This window comes from Anser anser (genome assembly GCF_964211835.1).
Source record: "Anser anser genome assembly, chromosome: 12".
Taxonomy (NCBI): domain Eukaryota; kingdom Metazoa; phylum Chordata; class Aves; order Anseriformes; family Anatidae; genus Anser; species Anser anser.
The window spans coordinates 14,841,865-14,861,875 of record NC_139733.1 but is presented as its reverse complement, the minus strand read 5'-3'; the positions used below and the strand labels follow the sequence as shown (position 1 = coordinate 14,861,875).

The 20,011-nt window shown below is 51.7% G+C and overlaps 1 protein-coding gene across 1 annotated transcript; it reads left to right on the top strand.

The window, feature by feature from the left end:
• Nucleotides 1-12,963: 12,963 nt before the first annotated feature.
• FAM3D (FAM3 metabolism regulating signaling molecule D) lies at nucleotides 12,964-18,664 on the top strand. Its single transcript, XM_083795606.1, has 10 exons — nucleotides 12,964-13,152; nucleotides 14,029-14,086; nucleotides 14,828-14,935; nucleotides 15,130-15,153; nucleotides 15,736-15,859; nucleotides 16,075-16,133; nucleotides 16,345-16,395; nucleotides 17,669-17,753; nucleotides 17,915-18,041; nucleotides 18,236-18,664. The coding sequence occupies exons 2-10, from the start codon at nucleotides 14,074-14,076 to the stop codon at nucleotides 18,323-18,325; spliced, it is 681 nt and encodes a 226-aa protein (XP_083651732.1). The 5' UTR covers nucleotides 12,964-13,152; nucleotides 14,029-14,073; the 3' UTR covers nucleotides 18,326-18,664.
• Nucleotides 18,665-20,011: the final 1,347 nt, after the last annotated feature.

Sequence of the window (20,011 nt, the reverse complement as noted above, 5' to 3'; positions counted from 1 at the left end):
GTTCTGTTTCCAAGCTTGGCAGCTTTCAAGTGGAAAAATTATCTGTGTTAAGGTTGTTTTCCTAGTTTTGTCCAAATGTGGCCCAGATACGTCCCTCTGCCGGTGCAGCCCTTGTGCTGGCACCTCCAGGCCACCAGTCTGGGTGGCTGCAGAGGCGCTGACCAGTTTGCTGAAGGCTGAGCAACTGGTGGTCCATCGCTGCAGCTGCGGCCTCTCCAGCAGATCTCAGGCTCCTTATATTTGTTATCACATTCTTCTTGTCATAATGTTCTTCTCCAGGAGTTTTGAAGAGCACACAGGTTTGAAAGGCACGTGGATGCAAAACAACAGAGGGAAAATCCTAACAATCTGTTAACTGAAAGCCCCCACGTCTGCAGTGTGGCTGGAGTGCTCCTGGGGACAGTCAGTGCCTTTGTCCCACTCCTCGCAGACATCCTCCCCTGCCAGAGGAAAGATCCTGGTGTGCTGATAGCAGGGCTTCTGCTCTGACCAGGGGCAGCCGCAGTATGTTCCCATAAATCAAACCAGCCAGGCTCCTCGTACAACTGCTGCTGCACGGGTAATGCCAGTGGACTTCTAACAGCGCTTACATTACACTGCTTAGGTTTTTTATCTATTAAAAAGTTTGTTATGGATGATTGTGCATTTTATCTGTGTGGGAGACCAAAAAAGCTTAGGTCACAGAAATTACAAGTGTAGTCTTAGAGCACTGCATATTTATTAGGCCATCTGCTGCTGCCGTGCTAAAGGCAAAAGCCTTCGTGCAGGCAATCTATTCAGAGCTACTGTTTTACCACCTGATGTGAAAAAAAAAAAAAAAAAAAAAAAAGGCAAAGCTCTGGCTGCATTTATTATTGTGCTGAGTAATTTTCTAATGAGTTCATACAGTTCAGGAAACATCCCATGCAGGAGTTTGGCTGCAGTTTTCTCGTGGGAGCCTGGGAGGGGTCTGCGAGGAGGAATCCCAAAGTCTCAATGGGTTTATTGTGCTGGACACGCGGTGGCACTGAGTTTTGTTATCCCAGCCCTGGACAGATAGATTTTGGCTAGTGGGGTCTGGCAGGTGTTCCACCCCAGCTCCAAGCTTCCAGCCCTGTTCTCCTGCTTTCAGGTGTGAATCCCTGTGAGCAGGGACAGGACACAGGGCTAGGCCTTACGCTGCACCCCGGGGCCTCTCCACGCTACACCGCAGGAGTCCAACGCTGTTTAACAGCATGGGTCCAGACAGCTATTGCTACTTAAGGGTCTGTAATTATCTGGGCTGAATGTCTGCGTTGGGGGTCACCCAATTGGGGTCACCCACCATTGGGGGTCACCCCGACCACTGGCGCTGTCTGCATGTTATTTAGCACGGCCTGTAAATCCTCACGTGCCAACAGAGGGAAACGTCTGATCGGCCTGTGAGGCATTCAGAGGACTTGTCTTTTACTGACATCTTCTGTCAATTTCCAGACTGTGTGCCGAGGCAGCAGGAGCCGGGTGCTCACAAGAGGAGCGTGTCGGCTCGCATAGCCCCACTGCTCCCCTCCAGGGCCCCCTGCGAGGCACACGTGCCCTGACAGAGGCACTGGTACCTGCTTGGGGCTGGCTATTGCTTTGTGTGCTGAGCTTGCTGAATGTGAGAGTGGGAACACTTCGGCACTGTTAGAAGTTAACGATGCATTGTTAAAATGGGAAAGAGACTTCCACAGGCAAGCTTATAGCTGGAGTCATCGAACTGAGCCATAGGAAGCAGTGCGAGGCTGCTTGCGGAGCACCGCTGTGGAAGTCCCCGTGCCATGAGGATGCGGGGCTGGCAGGGCTGGCCCGGCCCCATCCACGTCTCCCTTGAAATTCTCAAGGAAATTTTCCAAGGAAATAAGGATGATGGTGCCGATTTATGAATTTGCTTTCCCCTGCTGGTGCCTCCAGCTCTGCAGTCCCTCTCAGCTGCAAACTCAGTGCCCTGGGATTAAAATGTACGGCAGTGTGACACCTTCTAGACTGCACTGATGCGAACTGACAAGGCCCCTTAACAATGAAGGATTTCGCACAAAATCTTCAGGCACTAATTCAGGATCGGGGCTCCCTTTCCATTGCAGTGGCTGTGCAATGCCACTAGGAAACCTTGACTGAATTACAGCCTTTTACACTTCTAATGCGTCTTTTTCTCTGTCTGCAACAAGGCTTTATTTTGACTCAATCATGAACATAAAAAGCATAAGAGATACAATCGCACTTGGTAGATTTGTTTTCTTTGGAAAAATGTGCGACATTTGGATGCTAGGAAAATAGCTATTAATTTGGAGGTTATTTCAAAGCTAATGGATAATTATCATTCTGCGGAGATGCTTTTCCAATGAAGAGTTTTGTTTGCTGAACGTTCCCTTTCCATTTGCAGTGCTGCTGTTTCCCTTCCCCTGCATTAACACGTTGCTATTCAGAATGAATGGCGGTGCTTTTGGCTTGGAATTTTTCTTCCATATTTTTGACAATTGTTTTTTATGTCTCGCATAAATCACTGTAACACATGATAAAGCCAAGTGCATTCAAAGTCTGTGAATATTTAAGTTAGTTTCTCCTTCGTGCAATAGCCCATAACCATATTTTAAAGCAGTTACAGTCTTTCATCAAGCACATGTATTGGCTTTTTTTTTTTTATAACTGGATTACTGAGCACACTCTAACAACTCTTAAACGGCTCTCACGGACTATCATGTAAATCCTTCTTAATTCACGGTTTATTGACCACAGTGGTTCTGGATGAGCGTCTGGTGCCACCCCCCCTCCCGTGGGCACCACACCACCTGCTACCACGTCTCCACGGAAATTCCCAAAGTTCCTCTTGAAAAACCAATGTGCGTGCCGCAGCCCTTCTCCGCATCTGTAGGAAAACCAAGCGGGGCGGTCGCGGGGTCTGCAGAAGGTTGAGAAGCACTTCATAGGCAGCAGGCAGGGCTGGCTCATGGCCAGGCAGCACCGCAGGGCGGGGGGGCTCTGGCACTCTGTGCACAGCTTGGGGACGTGGAGGTGACACATGGGGACATCTGTGGCTGTAACTGTACCTGCAAACCCCCTGGGTGTCCCAAAGCAACAACCCAGGGCACCATTTACTCACCATAGTCAGTGTAGGAGGCAGGAGGCTCTGCCCCTTTCCTGGGCTGATTTATGACCTGTTTACTTGGATGCCTCACCCACGTTGCTAATGCTGTAATTAAACTTTGTTAAAGTGCTCAGGACCCCCGCGGGTGTGGGCTGTAACTCCTCCCTCCCCCAGCTGATGGTTATTACATATAGGTGAAAATAAAGAGTGATGAGGAAGGCTGTCAGGCAGGCTTGGCTGTAACACATAACTACTTAGCAGGCAGCGGATGCCTAGTTCTAAATCAGATTGTGTATTAAGAGTGGAAATTGCTGAGATTGGTGTTTACCTATGAAACCAAAATTACTCTGTGAAGAAAATAATTATAGACACTGTCTGACTGAAAAAACAGTTGCGAGCCCTTATTAAACAGTTGAGCTGGAGATGCTGCTGTGACGTGCAGCATCAGCACGGGGTGGCTGGGCAGGATCCCGGTGGCAGCAGCACATGGCTCCGGCCAGCCCTGATGGCGAGGCAGCGGCACCACCGCTATCCGTCCGTCCGTCCACCAGGGCTGCCAGGATCCCGCCTGGCCAGGAGCTGGCACAAGCAGTGTGCAGGCTGTGAAATGTGAATTACAGCTCGAAACTGATGTGAGCCCCTTGTACAGAAGCTGCAGGTGTAGCCTGCTTGCAGGTAAGCTCCTGGATTAACGTAACATTTCTCTCTCTGTTCCTAGTACTTAGGCGTATTGAGAAATGTATTTTTTCCTTCCTCCCATCTCAGCCTCTCAGTGGACTTTTTGGTGTCTGCCCACTATTGGGTATTTAAAGCTGCACCCTTCATTTTTCTGGTGCATTACAACACCTTCCATGTTTAAGAAGGCCTAGGAGATGGTAAACTCTGTGAAGTAATAATAAATCAGTTGAAACGCAGCACAAGGGAGAAATATAATTGCCAGAAAAGGCTGATGAGTTCAGGGAATTAGTGGGGGAAAACATGAAAATTATATTAATACCATTTGTTCATTGCCTATACCAAGGCACTGGCCACTCTAACGAAGGGTGCGGAGGCACGGCGCTCACCAACAGGCGCTGTGCCGGTTTTGCTGCAGCATTTTCCCTGGCTTTAAAGCTCAGTGCTGGCTCTGCCATACTGGGACACATCCAGGGCTTTCATAAGGCTGCATCCCCAGCCCTTGCCCTTCTGTGGAGAATCATCTCAGTTGGAAAAGACCTTCAGGATAAGTCCAACTATCAGCCTGACCTACCAAGTCCCATCACTAAACTATGTCCCCAGACAAACACCCTCCTTGCTGCAACCTCCTTTCAGGTGTGGAGCAAAACTCTTGAGAAAACACAAACTGTGGAAAAAGAGCAGGCAGCAGAAAGACTTTCCACCTTCTAAGACCATAATGCTTGAAATGTTGGTGCGTTTTCTCTATGAGGCTGGGGCTCTTTGGCTCCTCCATCAGAAAGAAAAGCAGCACTGGCCTCACTCATCAAATCCCTCAGCATACTTGTCTTAGCCCAGAGTAAAGGCTAAACAAACACATCTAAACAACTGAAAAGCACGTCAACATTCAACTTCAAAATAAAATGCAGTGAAGTGTGAAATTATACCTTTTATTCCATAAATCTCCAGCAACCGGCACAGCTCTATAACTTGTATCACACTTTAATACTGGCAGAGTTTAACACACCATGCAAACCCCATAAAGTAATTACATTTCATCTCAACAAAGAAACAAAATCCCGGCTCATTCATCGCCCTCCATCTGAGAAAGGATTACAGACAATTCAGTGCATGTCGATTTTTCCTGGCGATAAATCCAAAGCAGGTCACCAACGAAATGATAATGTGGCTTCCCAAGGCAGCTGATTTACAGGGAAAAATAGAGATGTTATTTGGCGTCCTTCAAGGCAGTGTCACCATGCCAAAGCCCCTTTGCTTTCTGAAACTTCTTGAGGTTTATCATCTACTTAAAAGAAGCTTAAAAACATAAACCTTGCCTTCAATCGGCCATTTCCACCCTTGGCAATTGCCTCTCTGTGGGCTGGTTACGCGTTTTGTACTGGGTCCTCATTCAGCTTTTAAAGAGTTGCCTCATTTTGTGATAAATGAGGTGATTTGGGGGGCAATGACAGAACACCAGCAGCGAACAGAGGCAGGTTCACATCCCGCAGCACCGGCCAGCAGCCAGCCACTGGGCCCCAGGGCCTCGGCACAGCACCCCCGCGGTGTCCAAGCGCTCGCTGCTGCCCTGCCGCCAGTCCGGGGAGGGCAAAGGAGGCTCTTCCCTGCCAGGCACAAAGCACCATGGCCCCGAGGGCTTTCTGTTGCTCCCAAAGCAGTACGGGTGCACCAGCTCAAAAACCCAGAGCCACACGGACAGCCATGAGGCTCACTGGTGGGACAGACACAGGGGAACCTCACTGCTGCTCACTGCTAGCTCATGGGTGTTCTCCCTTACTCATTTCCGACCTCTGAGCATCGGTTTGTGCCTCCTACAGAGTTTATATATGTGCATACCAGGCCCAGCCTTGCTTCTGACCCAAGCAGACCCTTCCAACATGCTAAAGTTGCACAGTGATGGGAACACAGCGCAGACAAACCCTTCCCAGCTTCTGGTGCTGCCATATGAAACTCAAGGAAGACGGTGCAGAAATAGCTTGCACAAGTGCTTCCATGCTTTTTCTGCTGATATACCTTGAGAATATAGCTCAGGTCCCAATTCAGCAAAGAAAGCAAAGACTTGAAATGGTGTGTGCAATTGCATTGCCATACCAGGGTCTTTTGTGCATGGAGAGGTGGGAGTGAAACCATCACTGCTGCCAAGAAAGTGCGACAAGGGGCAGTAGAAGCAGAGAGGGTTCAGACGTGCTCAGCACCACCTGAGCCCAGAGGGGTCTTGATGGAGGACATGAAATTTGATGGGGAACTTTTGTATTAAAAGTTAGCAATCTTTCTAGGAGACCGCAAGCATTAGAAGACCAAAATGAGGCAAAAAAATGCAAGGTGGGTGCTACTCAAGTTACATAGGGCAAATAATTTAATAATATTATGATCCGTTATGATAGGATCAACAAGGAAAAAACAGAAAGAGATCTAAGATGCCAAGAAATGTCATTGGGGACAGGAGGGGAGGGCAGCAAGGAGGCTAGCAGCAAGCAAGAAAAATCAGGTTTCTATATTTAAACCCAAGCCAAGTCCCTCGTTCCAGCTCTGGTCATTTCTTCTGCCCTTTATACTTTTCACAAAGCTGACACTGTAGCATAACATAAACAACACCAAAACATCCCTCCTACTGGCACCTTCATTCAGACGGAGCTGGAGCAAGGAGCTGCTGCGGGCACCCGGCACGTGCACAGCGCCAGAACCAGCCCAGCGGGTGCAGAGAGCAACCAGAGCTACTGCCTGCTCTCTGCCACGCAATGAAGATGCAGTTACACCGGGTGGTAACTCGTAGCAGATGGTGACTTTTTAAAGTTGATTGCCGCACAAACGAGACTTTCTGAGTTTGTTCTTTTTCCTTCCCATTCTTGGTAGCATGTTCAAATGTCAGGGAGTGTCATATTTCTGTCTTTTATTTCCTTTGTGAGCAGAAATCTTCTCTAAGAAGTCTAAGAATTACAGCTTGGGAGAAAAGCTAGGCTCCCTTGATAAAAGTGATCTACTTTACAAATATTACAGGATACAATAAAAACAATGGATGCAAAAAGTCCCACTGGCTTTGTTCTCAGTAGAGACTTTTAATTTCATTTGCACTTTTTAAAGAGACAGTCTGTCTGCACTGTGATGCTTTACTGGATCAGTGGGGTTTGCTGGCAACACAGAGGCAAGATTTCCTCTGCTGCAAGCACAGGGAGCTTCCCCCGAACCTCATTCCCATGCAGGCTCCCCCATCTGAGGATCCAGGTGTCACCGTGCTTCCCACCTCTGTCCCCTCCCTGAGGCAGCCCCATAGTGCCTCACTCTGCCTAATTGCACTAAATAGCAGCAGTTTTGGAGCATTCAGACGATTCATCCCCAAAGCCCTGCTCTGCCATAACTGATAAGCAAATCTGGCCAGCTCAGCGTGCAGGACGACCGTATGCTCGCTCGAATATTGCTTTTCAATGACAGAAACAGAAGAACCAACCACAAAGAAACTCACTCTGCTGAACGAGGGCCAAGAACAGCTGCCTCTGGCTAATGTGGGGCCAGTTTGGCTGTGCCTCGGTGACACCCGGGTGTACCTCCAGGGCCATGGCTCTGCATGCGACAACATCCACCCGCGTCACACCTGCACCGCAACCTCTTCATTGAATAACCTGTCTGCACTTTAGGTCTTACAATAAAAGAGATTTGGGAGATTAAAACCAGCCCTAGGCTATCTGGGACTCCTCACCTAGGAGCCCTGCAGCACCCTGGTGCCCTTCTTCCATGCTCCAGTGCCCCCTAAATTGGGGCCATCGGGGCCTGCCTGGGGCTTGGAAGGGTTTTGGTGCAGCCACCAACCTGCACCCTGCCCTGCACCTCCCCTCGGCTTCTGCCTCTTCCCCAATTTATTTATTGCACCTCACTGGCAAAAGGGAAGGACACCCCCAGCCAGAGGGAAATGTCCCAATTAAAAAGCGGCTGATGCAGTAAAACAGCAGAGCTTGCTTGAGAGCAGTGGTAAAGCGACCACCTCTCGTCCTCGATTTATGCTGCTCCCATCACCCTGGGCATTATATTTGTGCTGACAAGGATCAGTTTAACCCCTGCCTGCAATCTAATAAAAAGCTGGTGTGGTGGAAGCATGCATAATCTTTCTTCAGCGTCCTAGGAACAGGCACAATAAAAAACTTCTGCTGCTGCTGCTGTTTGGTGGCCGCAGCCTGGCATAAATAACGCTCTGCCACACCAAGTGCATCGGGGCAGGGGCAGCTCAGACCCTCATCCCTCTGCAACGCCGCAGCCCAGGCTGGGCAAATCATGTCAAAATAGAGAAAAGCACCAGAACTGCTGCGTGCATCACAAGGAGAGGTCTGCAATAACTCAAGAGACTGTGGCCCGTGGCTGGGAACCAGCTTGCTCCTCCTCTCCTCCTCTCCCTTTCCTCTTCTTCCTCCTCTTCCTTCTTATCATCATTATCATCCTCTCCCCGAGTTTCATGCCCCAGTGCACATCTGGGAGCACGAAGCGCACCACTTGGCCAGTGGTGTTTTGCCCACCACCCCTCCGTACTTACTACAGGCAAAGCAAAACGGCAAGGCCCAGAGGCTCGGCCGTTGGCGAAGGACGTGATTTTCCCCCCTCTCGTCATTAATTGCCCAAGTCAGCGCTGCAGAGCTGGCATTATGCTCCACTACACTTCGTAATGAAATCACTGCCTGCGCGTGAGAAACAAATTTAATGATATGATACTAATAGGGTTAGAAATTTCCCATGCAAACATTCATAATTTATACCTACAATCATTTTTTAATACCACTTGTGCTCTGTAACGAGAAAATACTGAGCTCCGTCAGACCCTCTTGCCAAGCTGCCCGGGAAGGTGCTGGCTTTATGGGGCTGGAATCAGAGGCCCCCATCACGATTTCACTGTGGGTGCACATTAGTTTTTGGGGATCTAGCCTGTAACCATGTTTTGAAAAAAAAAAAAAAAAAGACAATGCTTAAAACACAAGGGACAGCAAGCACTGGGGCATCCCTGCGGCACCCACGCCATTAATCGCTGTGGCAGCAAAACTGGGTGAAGTGAAGCTGTGGTCCCATGGTGATGAATATCCGTGGGCACCCATCTGTGTTTTGAGGCTGCTGGCAGTGAAAGGAGCGAGCCCTGGGCTGCAGAGCCGGAGGGATTTGGGGACTGCAGGGCGGGGGTGTGGATATGGGGAGGGATTTGTGCTCAATGGGAACAAAGTTGCGTTAAAGGAAGGGCAGGGCTGAGGGTCTGGGCAGGTGGAAGAGAAGCTAATTTCCTCGGACAGGTGTAATTGCTGCAGTTCTGAATGCTAAAAATGTGAAATTAAGAATAATCAATGGATGTTTATGATCTGTGTCTATACTGTGAATTCTGCTAATACAGAGTAATTACACCACCCTCGTTCCCGGTATTTGTCATCGTTCAGTTGCAGAGGAGTCCTGCAAAACAATAAAAATGGATTGGCTGCGCTAGGACTGCAAACTGTGGGCTTAGCACTGCACGAGCTAATTTCTCTTTTAATGGTAAAAGCAGTTATGATTTCCTTTATTTATTCCCCGCTCCAAGCATCAGGGCCTGTGCTGGGGCTGCAGCGGGCGGCCGGTGCGCTGCACAACAGCACCACCAATTGCCGTGCAGCGAGACACGCCGGCACCGAGCGCCCACCCAGCCCCTCTGGCGAGCCAGATTTCCACCTTCGTGCCCAACACTGGCACCAGGCCTCCTCTCAAGCTTTGTGCCCTGTCAGCGTTTTGCCCAAAGGATCACCGGGATTCCAGTGAAAGCCACGGGGTGCGTTATCAGTTTGCCGACGTGACTCATTCTCTGGGTAATGAGACGCTGCTGGCTACAAACCTTGTCCGCGTGCGCAAAAGCAGGAGAGAAGTGAATGCCATCACACCCTGGTGTTTATTGTGGGTGAATAACGCATCCCTAGCACGCAGGAAAATGCAGGCTGGTGTTTGACCAGAGAAGTAGCCAGCTGTTTCCTTTCCAGGTGCTATATGTAACGGCCGATGTGTGTGGTGATGCTCTTGGGGGTTTTTCCAGGCCCCACAGCTCCCAGCCACCCACAGGGGGCTTCCATGGGGAGGAGGAGGAGGAGGAAGAGGAGGATGTGAGCAGCTCCTTGCCTACCAGCTTGCTGAGGGCGATGCGCCCGTGGCACTCACCGCAGTGCTGTGAGCTCGCATCCCAGATTATTCCTTCCCCGGCCTGGCGGCTTTTTGATATCACATCAATTTTTTTTTTCTTAATTTCTCTTTCTTCATTTCATGCCAAAGCCTCCCGGTGGAGAGCCTGCAGATGAGACTGATGTAATTTCGTTGCACCGCACGAGTTAATTATTCGCTGAGTCGAGCCCAGGCTAATGCCCCGCTCACGGAGCTCGATGCATTCCCCAGCATTACCGGCTTTCAGTGCCCCTTCTGCTGTGTGCCGCAGTGCGGGGGCAAAATCGGGGACACGGGGCAGGACCCAGCCTGCAAGAGCTCCCAGCGCCAGGGCCATTCCTTCCAGGAAAGCAAGCAGCTTCTCACATTTGTCCTTGCTTTCAGGGGAATGTCTTAGGACCAGCTGATGAAACCAGGTTTCTTCGTTGTGACGATGTGGGCCAGCTCCTATGTGGGTGGGAAGCAGCGGGACAGAGTGGGGCCACGTGCTGCAGTGCACCAGGGCTTGGGGCGCTTGGGCACGGAGCCAAGCCAGCACTGCCAGCAGCTGAACACAGCAATAGGAAGAATATTTCCCTGGAAAGGGAGGAGGCTTCTGGTTCAGACCGCGCCGCTTAAGCCCAGGCTCACCGCAGATAATGTTTCCTTCCAAAGGCAACTGTCACCCCAATGTGAACATCCCTTTTACAGACATCGAACCCTTCCCATCCCAGCAAAGCCCCAGCGGTGTCAGACCCACCCCGTGTCCCATCAGCAGTACTGCTGCTGCTGTGGGACCGTGCTGAGCGCGGCTTTCAAAGCTCCACCAGAAGCCACTGGCTTCTTCTGAATGAAGGGAACAGCAAAGAGAAGGAAGAAGGAAATGGGAATACTTTTGTTTTCAGTTGCCAGGTAAATGTGGTTCAGCTTTGGAAAATGAATTCGTCCTCCAGTGTTAACTGTAGTGCCGGAGTCTCCAGGGAGTGATTGCTTCCTTCAGAAACATAATAATAACAATAAATGATTAAAAAGAAAAAGACCTAAATCCATACCTACAGTTAACTCGGGACTCCATCAGAGTTCAGGACTGTTTCTGGATAAATAAATGCTGATTTGAGAAGGGAGCCTCCAGCCTCTGGCACAGGAGCAGTAGCCAAGCAGAGCCGGGGCTGGCGGGGTTCCTGCAGGCACACCCCAAGGCAGGGGGGACGCTTCCAGGGGGAGTCCCAGCAGAAAAATGAGGACCAGGGGGTGCTGCGAGGCAGGGAGGGCTGGGGTTTGATCTGCTCTGCTTCAGGCTTACAGAGGGACCGGGTCCTGCTGTTGCACGGAGTGGCCAGCACAAGACTTTGGCTGCGGTCCCGCTCCTGGGCACGGCTGGGCCCCACAGCCCCACGTCCTTCTTGGCTCCCGCAGCCAGCTCAGGTCCTCGCCCTGCCCAGCTGCCGACTGGCACGGGGGGGATTTGGCCATAAGGCAGCTCTCGAGCGGCTTGGCAGATGCAGCCAAGCATTTTTACGAGCTGAGGAATTTACGAGCCCTCTGGCAAGCAGCCCTCTCCCGGTGAGTAACTCAGCATAGCGCAGTCAGGTAGACTCTTTCTGAGGGTGAAACAGCATCGTGGCATCCCCCATCCTTCCGCACCAGCCCCCATGATGTGGCCCTGCATGAAGTTTCACAGGAAAACCCTGTTTTTTGGAGCAGTGACGCCCAGGGTGCAGGCATGAGTGACATAGAGCCACCTTCCCTCTTGGGAGCCTCAGCCCCATCCCTCCTCTCGACCCCATGCCAAAACACAGGCTCCTTCGTGGTCAGGGGCATGCCAGGAGAGTGGGACATGTGGGGTTTGTTCACCTGCTGCGTCCCAGCAAAGCCCCCGGGCTGCGGGTGCTGGCAAGCGGCAGGCGGCACCGCAGCCTTGAGCAGGCTCTGGGTGGAGCGCAGGCCTTAAAACGTCACGGAGCTCTTTAGCAATATTTGCAGGAGAACCTTTTTGTTCCCAGAATGGTTTTTAAGCAAATAGGCTTCAGGTTTATTAGACAAATAACTCTGGTTATCACCCACCTTCCTCCGCGGCTCCTTCCCTTTCTCCCTCTCCTGCCGGTGGCTCGGGCAGACAGCAGAACACAGTGTTTTTTTCCAGCACAAGAAGGAGAAGAAAAAAAAAAAACAAAATCAATCCAAACAATTAAAAGAGAACATAATAGGAATCCCAGGAGAGGGCTGCCCTCTTGTAATGCAATCAGGTTTCATCAATTTCACCACCAAGGGACTTCACCCAATAAATTTTATCTGGGATTAAGGTGAAAATAAATAGCCCAAATAAATAAATGACTTCCCTAAAGTGGTAGTGTTTATCGGTTTATTTTTCCATTTCTCTCCCTCTACAATTAGATCAATACGTGCATAGCAAACGACAAGTTTGGCAAAGCGCTGTGCACCCGGCCAAGTGCCCCTGCACAGGCTGGGACGCAACGGGGACATTTTGCAAAACCAGTGGAGTTTTGCCCCACTTTTTGTGTCCAAATCATGGCCCAGGTCCGAAATGGTCGCCATCTCCGGGCTTTACCCATTGCATTTTTGGGGAGCTCAGCCAGCTCGTGAGTGCAACCCAATACCAACTTCGAGGACTTGTGACTCGCAGAGGGGGATTTCAGGGACACGGAGCCATGGGGCTGGGAAGGGATAGGACAAGGTGGCATGGGGAAGGGCTGCGGGTGAAGCTTCCCTCCTGCTACACAGATCGCTTTTGTCCTTGTTTCAGAGGCCGCCCCCAACCCCCTGTGGTGTTACTGCCACCTACCCCAGGGTGCTGGGGAGGTGAAGGGAGGAGCATCCCGCCCGGGGTGCTGCATCCATCCCACCCAGGGGGACACAAGGGGACGAGGCACTGTGGGGGTGAATTGTGTGGCCACAGGCATTTTCCCTGAACACAGGCACTGGGAGGAGACCCAGAGTGGGGCTGGGCAGGAGACAAAACTCTTCTTTCCTTCCTCATGACGCAGGAGCCTGAAAGCAACTTTCAGCCCAGCCCTGCTACAACCCATTGCTTTTTATTTGCCTTTCAAACAGGAAAAGCAACTCTCAGTGTAGCTCTTTTACAGATGCGCTATGCCAAGCCCCGCTAAAAGGCTGCTTCAGCTGGCACCAGCCTCTTAGCTCTGAGCACACAGGTGCTAAGCACACACCAGAAGGTGAGACTTTGCCTTAGAGCACCGGGACGGTTTCCAGGACAGACGTGCACCACGCCGTGACCCCAAATTTCGAAGGTAGGAGCGGGTCCCCATGGGTGGCGGTGCTGTCCCCTCCATGGGGGATGTGGCAGCAGCAGAGAGGAGGGTGGACTCGGGTGGGAAATGGTTTGTGCTCCCACTGCAACTGCTCCCAATTCACATGGGTGAGGACACTGCACCTTCTGGACAAGGGGCATCATTTCTGCTCAGTTTGGGAATTGCTCCCAAACCATGCTTCTCATCAGCGTTTTTATTCTCATCATTCTCACAGCTGCATCACCATTGCCCCAGCACTGATTTTATAAATCTGAGGGACATAAGTGTCAGCTCATCCAAGGGGAGAGATGTAGGCACAAAACCAGCCCTTGGTACTGTGTGTGGTGGTTTTTTTTTCCTTCACTTTCTGATTAAAAGAGAAGATTTTGCTCCTGCAGGTGTCTCTGACCACACAGCCCCAACCTCAGGCTGTCAGTGGCATTTTGCAGTCAGTCACCAGTATCTGAAACTTACCGTGCATCATCCCAGAAGGAAATGCAGCAGGACTGTGATTGCACATACACTACTTGTGCTCTTGCTTTTCAGCAGAATATGAAAGAGTGAGTTAGGGAGGAAATTGCAGTTCAGGAGGCAGTAACGTTGAATGGCAGGGAATAACCCAGAGTATGCAAAACTAAGCCAGTTTATTGACACCACTTGCTCTAATGTGCTGGGACTTTGCAACATCAGGGTGGAACCAAGCACGTTCCTGACAGGAATTCCTGCATCTGTGGTTCGCTTAGTTACTGATCTTAGTTACTGCTAATACTGCTTATACATGCTAAATATGCCTGACAGAGCAATTAATTTTTCACCGAATATTGGTCTGGTTTTCATGGATTACAGCCATGCTTCATGGTATTTCTCCTTGCTCAGGGTGAAGTGTGACCTGTGACAGCCCCCTTGCTGCATTCCCCCACCATGAGGGTGGCAGGTAAGGATGAGGACAGACATTTGCTTTTCTCAGTCCTGTCTTCTACAGCTCTTTATGCTGATTTCTCATTTGCATGGCTCCTTTCAAGCCCAGCTACCCTGACCTTCCCTTCCAGTGTCACAAAAAAAAAAAGGGCCTTTGTATAAGCATCAGGTTTTTACAATATTTGTGTAAATTTCAGCCTGTTGTATTTTTCCCAGTGAAACCCTCTGAGGCTGAGACGAGATGGCTATTGAGAGGTTCCTGCTTCCATAAGAGCCATTCAGCTGCAGTATAAGTGTATTTTTCTACCCTGTTTCCATGCAGGACCGGAACGTTTTGCTCCGATGAGTGTTGCTTTAAAGCCAAATGCCAATCACATTTGTATTAGCAGCTGCTCAGCTGTAGCTAGTGACTAATTGGGGGACAGCAGCTCTCCCAGCGCTGGGAACATAGGAAATATTTGGATTTACATAGCTTTCTAGCTAATTATCAGATTTACTTCAACGCAGAGTTGAGCATTAACAGTGCCTCCCAGTAGAAGGGTAATGCATATCAGAGTATCGCCACTCACTCTGGAGACATTAATTAAGAGATCAGAGTCTTTACAGAGGATGAAAAAAGGAATGTTAGCTGCCTTCCTGTGACACACGGGTCGCCCCGTGCATGGGGAACCTGGGGACACACGGACTGAGTCCCCACCAGCCCCTGGGGATGCTCCGGCCCCGACCCACTCTCACCATCTCCTCTCCCACCTGGCAGGCATCATCCGGTTCCTGGCACTGTTCGCCACGCTGCTGGGCTGCTGGTTCATCGCACAGACGTACTTTGAGCGCAGCGGCAGGTCCATCAGCCTGCGGAGCTGGCTGGGTGAGGCTGGGAGCGTGCGGGTGGTCCTGGGTCAGGGCTGCGTCCCCCAGCTCCGCTTATCCGGGCACGGAGGGGACAGAGCAGTGGGAACCGGCTCCGGGGTAGCCAGCTCTGGGGATGCTCACAGCCGTGGGGAGAGGGTTTGGAGAGCCAGCAGCTCTTGGGGTGTCTGACTGCTCCTTTGGTGTCCGCAGGTGCCACCGGCAAGCCCAGGAGCAGTGAGTACCGCTCTTGTCTTTGTCTTCATTGCACAACACCGCCCCGGGGCTAAGGGTGATCGTGGAAGCGTGATAGCTGCTCTCGAGGATTCCTCTCTCAAGAGGAATTATTTCCCACCCTCCCAATGCAGAGAAATTTCATTACTGCACATAGCAGCAATGCCTTTGGCAGGCAGAAACACCCCTGGGTCACACGCTGTAGGAAGTGAGTGAGGGCCCCATGCGGGTAGCAAGGCCCCAGGCCCCACCCCAGCTGAGAATGGGGAAAGTCAGGGCAGGAAACCCACAAGGGAAAGGCCGTGAATAGGTGCCGGTGCCAAGCGCTCCCTGGCACGCACCCTGTGGCATGTGCCTCGTGCGCCCTCTGTTCACACACAGAGCGATGCCCGACCCAGGCTCATCCCATCCCACCCCAAGCCCCATCACTGTAAACCTCAAACACACAGCTGGCCCCAGCCCCAGGACGAGGCTGGCCCGGCCATCACCCCCACAGCACACCCCGACAGCGACCACCATGCCCCAGCGCCAGGCCCTGGGCTGTGGCCGGTGTCTCCCCGCCCGCAGCTCTCTCTTCCCTCGCAGGCCAGCAGCTGCCCCGGCACAAGTGCGGGAACCAGCGGAGCTGCCCCACCAACCATTTTGCCTTCAAGATCATCAGCGGCGCCGCAAATGTGGTGGGACCCTCCATCTGCTTCAATGATAAGGTGTAAGCAGCATGCAAGGGGGAAATTTGCAGCCATGGCTTGAACAGAGCAAGCTCGGCCTCTGCCGAGCAGGTTGATGTTTGTGGTCAAACAAAATATGGTTTTCTTTGCTACGGGGCCTGGGGATGTTTCAGTCTGACACATCCCCGTCACACTGCTTTACCAGCACCCCCAGGGCATCCCTGCACTCACTGGTGGTCTCTGCTTTCCTTCCCAGCCTCATGAGCAACGTGAAAAACAACATCGGCAGGGGCCTGAACATCGCCCTGGTGAATGGTGAGTTGGGCAGGAGGCACGGCCAGGGTCCCCTTCATGGCCCGGGAGGGAACAGGGCACCAGGGCTGGTGGCCAGGCAGCGTGTCAGGGTTTCTGGACAGCCAGGTTTAGGGTGTCGTCAACCAACATGTCTGTGCAGGGCTGAGACCCAAGTGAGCTTCTCCAGGAGACTCAAGCTCACTGTGCTCTGTTTTGAATTTCAAACTTTTAGGAACAAGTGGGCAGCTCCTGAAAACAGCCTCCTTCGACATGTACTCCGGAGGTAAGCACAGTGGCTTTGGTGGCTGGCGGCTCACAGCCAAGGCTCATACAGGCACTGCAGCCACCAGCACTTCAGCGACTCTGTTGTGTATTTAGTGATAAAGTCCGATGGACTTTGACCAGCTAGCTTTGGTGGGTGGTGTAAGCATGGCTTCCCCCAGGTCCTTGAGCCTGGACTCCTTGTAATGCACCTACATCTGAGCTGGGCTTCTCGCTCCTTTTCCACAAACGTAAAAGCCTGAAAAACAAAATTCCACTAAACTGAATAAACCGGGGCAATAGAGGCCTGAGAGAGGCTGCCTTTTGAATTCACTTACACCAGTCCTGACATGTTGTGGCTTTCACCTCCCTTTTGGAGTGCTGGTGCTGGGTAAGCAGCTGCCTGTTCCCTGCCTTGCCCAGGGGGCAGTGACCAGTGCGGGGGCAGGCACGATGCAGGCCCCAGCCCCAGCAAGGCCGGGCACGGGGAGCAGAGCAAAGACCGTGTTCCTGCCCTGAAGGCTTCAAACACTTTTCCTACGAGCAAAACATGCCCTGAGCAGGGCAGCACTCACTCACAGCCTGGTTGATAATCCCACTGTTCTTGCTATCACCGAACCCCAAAGTTATGGCAGGACCCCTCAAAATCCCATGCTTAAGAAAACTAACAAGGTGCTTTTGATTTACCCCTTGCCTTTTGAGCCTTTCCAGGGACCTGTCACCCTTTGTGCTTTTTGGTTGTGAAACTCATACTTAGTAACTCCGGGGTTTTAAGAAGGAACACCAGCACCATGAGATTTCCAGCATACTGTGAGCAAGACCCTGCTGCGAGCGGCGCTCAGGCAGGAGGCAGCAGTCGGCTCCTGTGCCACTAGATGGGGCGTTGGACTCGAGCATCCCGCGCCGCAGATGCAGGATGAGGAATAATTCCTGCAATACAGCCCAAGCTGCTACAATGAGGCAGGCAACTCTGCAGCCCTGCCTGCCCGAAACCCAGGCTAGCTCCTGGTGCTGGGAAGTAAATTCACATTGATGAGGTCTCCCAGCTAGTGAGCAGCATTTAGTAGCAAATTCCTCCTGCGGTTATGTGACAGCAGGAAAGCACCAGGTGCTATAGGAGAGCCCAGCTCTGGCCGGTGGAGCACAAGACAGGGATGCCACATCTAACAGACTACCCCTCCCCATGCCCTCGACCCCAAACCTTGGCTATCCCCAGCACTAACAGCGTATTTCCCACTGACCATGCACATCCCTGCTAAATCCCTTTTCCTTTTCCTAATGCTCCCCTCTTCCAGATGTCACACAACTGGAGACCTTCCTCCAAGAGATCAAGGATGGCACTGTGATACTGGTGGCCACCTACGATGACGCTGCCACAAAGTGAGTTTGTCCTTAGCAGCAATGCCTGGCTGCCCCAAAACCAGCAGCCAGGCTGGAGCTGGGGGTGCTGCTGCCTGCTCCTCTCCTGCAGCCACATGTTGCCAGCAGCAGGAGGGGAAAGCCACCCAGCACCACTCTGATGACTTCTTCCCATCTCTTAGGATGAATGACAAAACACGGAAACTTTTTTTGGCACTGGGCAGCAGCTACATAAACCATCTGGGCTTTCGGGACAACTGGGTCTTCTTAGGGGCAAAAGGGCTGCAAGGCAAGAGCCCCTTTGAAGAGGTACGTGGCCCCGTCTGCTACCAGCTCTCCCCCTCTTTGTAGCACGTCTCACCCACCTGTCTGCAGAAGATGTTGGCCAGCGATGTTATCTGCAAGCTTGCCATGCCCGAAACTTGCCCCATGCCACCAACCTCATCATTTATTTTCTCTCTCATTTTCTCCTCATTTATTTTCTCTCTCATTTGCTCCTGCAGCACATCAAAAACGACCAGAAAACAAATAAATATGATGGCTGGCCTGAGCTGCTGGAGATGGAGGGCTGCGCCCCCAAGAAGCAGGATTAGCGGGGACACGCCAGTGGCACTCCTGCATGGACCCCAGCAGGGTCCCGTGGGGACACCAGATCCCTGGACTGATTGCAGCCCCCTAGCCCAGCCACACAGCCTGACGGTGGCTGCCCGCTCCCAGGGATCGGCGTTTAGGCGTGGGGACACGGTGCTCAGAGCAGTGCTGTGCAAGCAGCTTCAGCGTGCAAGCAAGCAAACGCCCGGCCAGGCTCCAGCCTAGCTGCCCTAGTCCATGGCCATGGGTCAGTTTGGGGTATTTTATTTCTCTGTCTTCAAACCAAAAACTTTGTGAGAGGTTTTCTAGCTGATTCTTAAATAATATATATAATTATGAAACACTGTCTTCTCGCTTCTATTTTCAAGCATAATCCAGCCTTTTCCCACAAGCATGGCAACGCCAGGCCCTCTGCCACATGGCACAGGGAGGCTCTGGCCTGGGTAGTTTCCCCCATCCACTGCCAGCCCCCTTCTGTCCCTTGCAGCCACAATAAGGCCAGGCAGCCGCAGGGATGGCTTGCTGCAACACAGGTCAATATATGCAGACCAAAATGTTTCCCAACCCAGCCAGGCAGAGCCCCATGAGCCCCTGTCCGGTGTGGTTCCAGCTAGGATGTGGTGGGGGAGCATCTGTTTCCAACTCCTACCTGGGTTACCCATCATCATGGATACATTTGCATCATAAAAACGATTTCCTTTGTATCCATTTTTTCCACATTCTCTAAAGCAGACCAGTGGTTTTGCAGACAGCTTGGGGGGAACATTTCTGCTGGAGCTGTGTGGTGTGACAAAGGGCTATCGTGGACAGCCTCTTCAGCCCTCAGACAGCGGGGCTTGCCCCAGCACAGCTCCCAACCCACAGCTCACAGCAGTTACCTGAGCCCACGGGTCACCCCAGGGGGAGCAGGCAGAAATGGGGAGCGCAGGCAGAACAAGGGATGCTGTAAGGATGAAACCTTGGGTCCAAAACCCAGCACCACCATCCCAAATCAGCAAGGCAACAGGTTTTCCCTAAATAAAGAAAAATCCTGAGCAAAACTAAAACAAAACCCCCGAACAACCATCACAGAGGAATTCCCCAATAGCTGTAGTATTTTATCCAAGCTTATCCTCCCGCGCTTTTAACGTGCACCTGACCATGCTGCGGGAAGCCTCCACCATAAATCGATCCCTAAATCTGCTGCAGCAGCAGTGGTTAATCCCAGGCGCTGAATCATCCACACCCGCAGCAGCAGCGAGAAATAACACAACGTAGCAGACACAACAGCCCTCACATCACACAGCCCCGCTGCACTGCCAGCATAAATATGCCAACTATTTTAAGCCCCCTCAAAGGATCTAGATTCGCCTGTAAGCCAAGCTGAAAACAGCCTAAAACCCATAAAGGCTGCTGCAGAGGGTAAAGCAGCACCCAGCATCAGCTACAGCAGAGAAAACAAGCGGCCCCTTTCAGCTTTGGGAAACTCTTCCCAGCCCTTTGCAATGCACACTATTTTGGCTTTAAACCAGAAGCCTTTCTAAAGGAAATCTATGTTTCAGCATCCTACAGACAGTTATAAGTAGCTCCGAGTCCACTGCTGAGCAGTTACTAAGGTACACCACAATTTTGAATAAACAGGGAGAGATAAAGTGCAGCTCCTGTGTGACCTTCAGCAGCAGCCAGTGCTCTGAAGAGCCATTCCTGCC